Consider the following 7,683-nt stretch of genomic DNA (forward strand, 5'->3'; position numbering starts at 1 on the left):
ATGAATAAAAAAGATAATATGATGACATGAAAATTATGTGAAACTCAAAAAAAAGTGAGACAGAGACATGCTTGTCTGTTATTGGAGTGTATAAAAGCCAGTCATTCAAATAAATACATAATAAGCAAAAGAAATATCAATCTTATATTTTCTTATATACCAAATGACCAATTTGTGTTGTTTTTATTATTAAATCGTTCCTAATTTCTTACTTATTTCCTTTGTTTATTACTTTATCCTGTAATTTTCTATCTGCAAATGTCCTGACATTATTAAAAAACATGTCATTATTTCAAATCCATCTTTTGCATGGATTTGTTTTCATTATTTTATGACTTTGGCTGGCCACCCAGGGGCTGTGCTGTAGTTGGAATGCTTCCAGAAACAAGGGAGCTTTTGCTCTTATAGTCTCTTGGGGAATCACTGAGCTTATTAGACCTTCCTATTTCAATCAGATCCAATTAATTCCACTCTCACTGTTTATTGTTGACAATTTTTAAATGTTTTCTCTAGCAATCAGGAAAGAAAATGGCCACAGCAAATGGAGCCCCAAGCTTACACATGAATAAGAGATTGGTGAACTAGAAATTCTGGGTTCCATAAATACATTCTTTTTTAAAAAAAAATTCATACACTTACTAAAGGAAAGACAGTCTGATATTGACAGCTTTCCTTGTATCCATTTTTTTCTAACATTAGAAAGTACCAAAAAGAGAATATCATGGTACTAACATGGCCCCAGGAAGCTATGTTGTATGTGGGTTGTACGGTTGGGCTAAATTATACTCCAAAAGGTGACTTAACACTACACAAAACAGAATTCAAGATAAATGGAGTTATAGAGGTCCACATTTCATTCCACAGGGCATCTTTGTGTCCAATTTAGTGGAAGGTACATGCAACAACACCTGGCCTGAGGGACTCCTCAGGTCCTTACCACACAACGGGGCAGCCTGGTTCTTCAGCCTTCTCTGTCACCATCTTCATCTTCTCTGTCACCCTCCTGCTCATCCCCATCACCACCCTGGATTCCTTGTTGCTATTATAATTATTATTTCAAGAGCATTCTTTGCATTAGAGTCCACTCTCTCAGTTGTACATTCTATGACTTCTGACAAATGTATAATGACACTCATCCACAGTCTCTTACAAAATCGTGTGACTCTCCTAAAAATCTTCTCTATTCCACCTATTCTTATCTCCATGCATCCAACCCCATAATGGCCAACTACTGCTTTGTGTTTTGTTTTTGCCATCTTCACACTACTCTCTTGTCTTCAATGTCATACAGTTTGGGGTTTTTTGTTCCAGTTTGTTTTCATGGTCTTGGATATTAAACCCAGGGCCTCCTATGTGCTAAGCTGTACCACCAAGTGACACCCACAACATTGGGTCATACAGGTGGAATCATTCAGCATGGAGCCCAGTGAGGTTGGCTTTGTCACTTAGTGGTGAACATTTAAGGTTCCTCAATGACATTTTAAGACCTGAAAACACTCTCTTTTCCATGGCTCAGTAATGAATTTTCCATTGTGTGGATGTATTCCGATTTGGTTTACCTATTAAAGGACATGTTGGTTGCTTCCAAGTTTTGGCAAATACAAATAAAATCACTATCAATGCTTATGTGCAAGTGGATATTTTATTGTTGTTTTTGCCTGTGTGGACATGAGTTTTCAACTGATTTGGGTAACAACTAAGGAGTGCAACTGCTTAATTAATAGGAACAGTATGTTTAGTTTTATAAGAAATTACTAAACAGTATTCGGAATTGGTCCTCATGTTTTGCATTCCTATCAGCAATGAACAGAGTTTCCTCTTGCTCCAAACCATTGCCAACACTTACTGTTTCCATTCACTTGAAACTTAATTATTTCAATAGGTGTGTCATGGAATCTCATTATTTTATTTGACAGCTCTCTAAGGACAGAAAACACTAGGGATGTCCTCATGTGCTTATTTGCCATCTGTATGTCTTCCTTGAGACTGTTTCCAACTTCTCTCTTCTAGTGTTTTAGAAAACACATAGTGAATGATTATAAAGTATCATCACCTTGCTTGCTATACAGAACTAGGATTTTCTCCTGTTTGACCCATTATTCAACCTCCCTCTTTCCTGTCAGCTAATCAAGGTCTCTATGCCACATTCTGCTTCTATGACAGTAATGATCTACCCATCCCTTCCACCAACAGTGAGAAGCTTGCAGTTCTTAGACATAGAGACCATGAAGACATGCACTCCTCGTCTCCAAGTTGGGCTCTGGATGTCCTCATTCTCACAGTGATAACACTGTCCACAGCTATTTGTCAAAGTCATCGTGTGTGTGTGTGTGTGTGTGTGTGTGTCTAGAACCTGACTGTAGAGAGACATCTCCCAACACACATTTTCCACAGGAGCTGATCCCAACCAGGACAAAGAATATATCATTCCACAAACAACCAGGTGATATTTTCCATACACTTTTATTGTTAAAAGTTCATCAACAATTAATTGTGTGTATATATGGGTACAGAGTGATCATTCAATGCATGTGTGCAGTGTGTGATGATTAGTGAATTAACATATCCATCACCCTCAACATTCATCACTTCTCTGTGGTGGGAACAACTGGAATTTTCTCTACCAGCTATTTCAAAATCTACAACCAGCAGCTGTGGCCCACAGCTACCCCACTGAGCCAGAGAGCGCTTGGAGTCATCCCTCCTGTGAGCATCACCCTGTGTCCCTGCCCTCCTCTCAGGTCCTTCCCACACCCTCCCCAGCTCTGGTAGCCACAGCTCCTCCACTTCTAGGATTGATCTCTTTTTGACAAAAAGTAGTTAAATTGCCACGTCCCTTTTGGCATCTTAAGTAAATAAATTAATAATTAGGCAAGCAAGCACACCATCAGACCATGGGTAATTATAAGTGATAATATTTAGATCCATTTATGCACACTGCTCTGAGATTATTACCTTATAAATAGTCTCTTTTGTTTTTTTACAGATGTCCCTTCTGTTTGGGTAACGTGTCACATACCTGTAATCCCAGGTTTTTAGGAGGCTGGAGTGAGATAATCACTTGAGCCCAGGAGTTCTGGGCCTGCCCAAGCACCGTAGCAAGGCTTGTCTCATGAAATTTAGGAAGCTGTGTTTACCAAGTCCCTGCAACTCCAAAGCGTGGACTTTGGGTTGACTTCTCAGATACCTTCAGAAAATTGTCCTCCTCCCTGCCATTAGGGGGAGCCCAGAGATGTTGCTCAGCTCTGTTTCACTGTATTATTTGTATGTTATTTTCACTGTTATTGGCCCACATCTCTGGTGCAGATTAATGGGATTCACAGTGCCTTACACACTCAGACCTGCATGGGTCACTGGTCACGGCTGCCCCTCCACTCTACTCTCTCTCCTGCCTCCCACAGCACCCAGCACAGTCCCTGGAAGCCCCCATCCACTCCAGTCCCTCTCTGTTTGGGTTTCTGTTCAGGAGAGGGAGGCAGTGATATCTGCCCTGCTGTTTCTGTCTCATTTGGATCACCTTGACGTCCTCTAGCTCAGCCATTTTGCTGTCAGTGACAGGATTTCAGTCTTCTTTATGTCTGATAATCCCTTGGGATTTCTCTTGATTCACTGGTTGCCAGGTGCACAGGTAATTCTATATTTTAAAATTTGCCTAGTAATTTAAAACTATGCAATACATTATCATCACCTGAGGTCACCAGGCCGTGTGATAGATCCCTAAAGCACATTCCTCCAGTGTAACTGAAGCTCTGCATCTTTGGACACATACTCTTTCTTCCAACACCCCCTCCCCACCCTTGGTAACCACCCTTCTGCTCTTTTTCTACAAGGTTGACTTGTTCAGATTCTACACATAAGTGACATCATACAGTGTTTATTTTTTTATATCTCTGCACAGTGTCCTCAAGTTCCTTTCATGTTGTCATATATGACGGCAATTTCTTCTTTCTCAAAGCTGTATAATATTCCATTGCGTATCTATGCCTCTCATTTGTTTGTTATTAAAGTTATACATGATAGTGAGATGTATCATTCCATGGTCAGATATGCAGGTAACAAGATTCATTCAATCTCATTCCTAGTACCTTCCTTTTCCCTCCCCTCTCCCTTCCTTTGATCTGTTGTTCTACTCTGATAATCTCTTTCCTTGTATTCTTAGTATTATTATTTTAATTATGAAATAAATATTATACATATCACCAAATACATGTGATTCACTGTGATATTTTAGAAAGTGACCATTGTTGGGTTTCCATTCCAGGTAAGCAGGGGAGATGGGAAGAACATGCAAGTTTGTAGGGGAATCCCTTGTGCTTCGTGCACAACCTCCTTGCCAAGGCACCACAGAATGGAGAGCAGTGACTGAGATTGGGGTCTCTGATGGCCTCATGGCTGCAGTGTTCCTGGTGCCTGGGGATATTTCTATTGTGAATTGTAACGGGTGAGGTGTTTTGTTAATGTCTAGATATTACCTAGCTGCTGTGGTAATACCCTGCATGAGGAGACTCTGAGGAAGAGTCTTATGAGCTTCGACCTTGATCTCAGGAGCAGAGCTTCAGGGGGCAGAGGAATTCTCATGCTACATGACCACAATGTTTCCCCAGCTCTGCTGGCCTGCTTAACAGTAACTTTAAACCATGGACCTCCTTGAGCGCTGCACAAAACTCCTTACATTGCAACTATGGATTGCAACTTGGGAAAGCTGCATAGATGTTTCTAGTTCTGTAACTTTCTCAGCACAAAGAATCATGTTTTCACAGTCCTTAACCTGGAAATGATACACATATAATAAATACTGCTGGCATAACTCTTTAGATCTCCTTCTCCATCCGAGAGCAGCACTCCACCTTATCCCAACTATCTTCACAATCCCTGTGAGTCTTTATTTTCTAATCCACCATCACTCCTCACCAGAATTGTGAGTTTGACCACCCTGGTTGTGGCTCTACAGGCAGGATTCAAGTTCTTACTGAAGTCATGCATTGCTCATAAGCACTGAAGAAAGTTTAGAACATAAAAGATGAAATGAAAATAAAATTAGAGTAAATGTTCACACAATTCACTCACCTGCTCATTAATGTCTACAAAAAAAAATGTAACGGGTGAGGTATTTTGTTAATGTCAAGGGAAGGAGTCATGATTTTCATCAGCACCAGGAATTTTTAAACAAAAAGAGCAAGATTATGTCCTGAATAGTAAGAACTTGATGCTGAATCCTTCAGGCACTGAATAAATTCCTTTGTGCAGACACCAAGATTTCACATTTCAATGAGTAGATGTACATTATCAAAAATAGACCCATCAGAGAGGTATGGCTGAAAATGTCAACGTCTGATTGAAACTTGAAAACATAAGTTCCTCTGACTCTAAGATCACACTAAGTCATTGATGTGTGTGATTTGTCCTTCTTGGTGTGTTTAATATAAACATGTAACATCACACATGTTTAATGTGTATTCAATTGCAGTTTTTCATTATTACTCTTTACCATGAAATATACCATGTTTTGAACTGTGCTGAATAAGAGCATCATATACCTGTGAATATAATCTCCCACAATGAACTATAAAATCACTGGTATGTTGAAGTTTATATTATAACATAGACCAAGTAAGGCAGCTTTGTAGATAGCAAGAATACATCAGACACTAGAATGGCAATATGTAAATCAATGGAAGGGTAACTGATGTGAAACAGCAATCTGTATACGGGGTAAAATTGGGGGTTCATAACCCACTTGAATCAAACTGTGAAATATGATATATTAAGAACTATGTAATGTTTTGAACGACCAACAATAAAAAAAGAAAAAAAAACAGAACATTGAAGAATTGTGGTCTCAGTGCTTTTTTTCTATAATAAAATGACACACGACCCAGCTTCAAGTGCAGTTCATTCCAGGATTAGTGCATCTTCTCTCTGTAGGACTGATGGGAATCTCTAAACTGCACCTGATCTGAGATCTAGAAGAACACTGGGAAAAGGAGAAAGAGAAAAACATTGGCTAACAGAGTAGAAAGCTCATTAATGAGGTTGCCTACATTCAACAAATAAGTTGAAGTGAAAGAAATAAAAACTACAGGAAATGAATGTAAAGAGCACATTCTACATTAGGATCTGATTAAAGGACTGTGATTTCTGGCTCTGCAGGTGAGAGCAGTAGGACCCCAGGCACTTCCTGAAAAAACATCGCCTCTACAGCTTGCCAACAAAGAGTCTCCTCAGAGCTCCCATGATGTCCTTATTCCTCAGACTATAGATGAAGGGGTTCAGCATGGGGGTGACCACACTGTACATCACAGAGGCTGTTGCACTGGAGTGTGAGTTGTGTGTAGCAGATGAGCTAAAGTAGACTCCTAGGCATGTGCAATAGAATAAGGAGACCACGGAGAGGTGAGACGCACAGGTGGAGAAGGCTTTGTACTTGCCCTGAGCTGATGAGATTGCACGGATGGAGGAGACTATCTTGGAGTAGGAGTAAAGGATACCAGCAAGGGGGCCACAGAACAGCAGTCCTGCTGCAAAATACATCAGCATGTCATTAGGAAAAGTGTCAGAACAGGCAAGCAGAACCACTTGATTCAGTTCACAGAAGAAGTGGGGGATTTCCAAGTCTGTGCAGAAGGACAGTCGCAACACCATTAAGCTTTGCAGCAGGGAATTCAGGGCACTTGTGATCCAGGATGCCAGCACCAGGGACACACAGAGTCGGTGGTTCATGATGACCGTGTAGTGCAGAGGGTGACAGATAGCTACAAAGCGGTCATAAGCCATCACAGTTAGAAGGAAATTATCCAAAACTCCAAAGAGTATGAAAAAATATATCTGCACGATGCATCCCTCATAGGTTATGGCCTTTCTCTCTGTCTGGATGTTCACCAGCATCTTGGGGACAGTGGTGGAGGTGAAGCAGACATCCACAAAGGACAGGTTGGAGAGGAAGAAGTACATGGGTGTGTGCAGGTGGGAGTCTGAGATTGTGGCCAGGATGATGAGCAGGTTCCCCAGCACAGTGACCAGGTGCATGGAGAGAAACAGCCCAAAGATGAGGGGCTGCAGTTCTGGGTCCTCTGCAATTCCCTGGAGAAGAAATTCTGAAATTTTTGTGTCATTTTTTGATTCCATGTGCTGTATGTAACTATTAAAAAAGAGAAAAATTTCATGACAAATTTTTGTACCCGGTCCTCCACAGGACATTCCATGTGCCATCTTTGACTCAGAATTCAAGTCTCTCTCTTGAAGGATTTATAAATACTACATATTAAATAATTTTAGTAAGCATTTTTCATGCCCTGCAGGAATGCACACAGAGATCCCCCATATCCTGGTACTGAATAGCCAATGTGGATGGTTGCTGAAATATGAATATCCCTATGATTCAGTAATGCCGAAAGAAGTAGATAAATCATTTTTTACATTGGAGCAAGATTATTTTAAATGTTTCACCATAAAGGAATGCCACATGTTTTTGGAGAATTATTTGAACATTATAAAACACCTACATATATTAAGACCTCACAAGGCACACCACAAGTGTGCACAATTTTCACATATCATTTAAAAATGGAAAATAAATGATCCTATAATATATCAGATGGTTATATTTGCAATGAAGGAAACATGGGCAAGTAAAAGGGAGAGTAGATGAGGTGCTGTTTTTATAGGGGTCCTGGCAAGACAAGA

General features: G+C 40.3%; 1 protein-coding gene across 1 annotated transcript; it reads right to left on the minus strand.

Annotated features, from left to right (window-relative positions):
* Window positions 1-6,195: 6,195 nt before the first annotated feature.
* LOC144253543 (olfactory receptor 7A40-like) lies at window positions 6,196-7,125 on the minus strand. Its single transcript, XM_077795732.1, has one exon. It carries the CDS (start codon window positions 7,123-7,125, stop codon window positions 6,196-6,198), a length of 930 nt encoding a protein of 309 aa, XP_077651858.1.
* Window positions 7,126-7,683: the final 558 nt, after the last annotated feature.

The sequence above is a fragment of the Urocitellus parryii genome, chromosome 3, assembly GCF_045843805.1.
Source record: "Urocitellus parryii isolate mUroPar1 chromosome 3, mUroPar1.hap1, whole genome shotgun sequence".
NCBI lineage: Eukaryota > Metazoa > Chordata > Mammalia > Rodentia > Sciuridae > Urocitellus > Urocitellus parryii.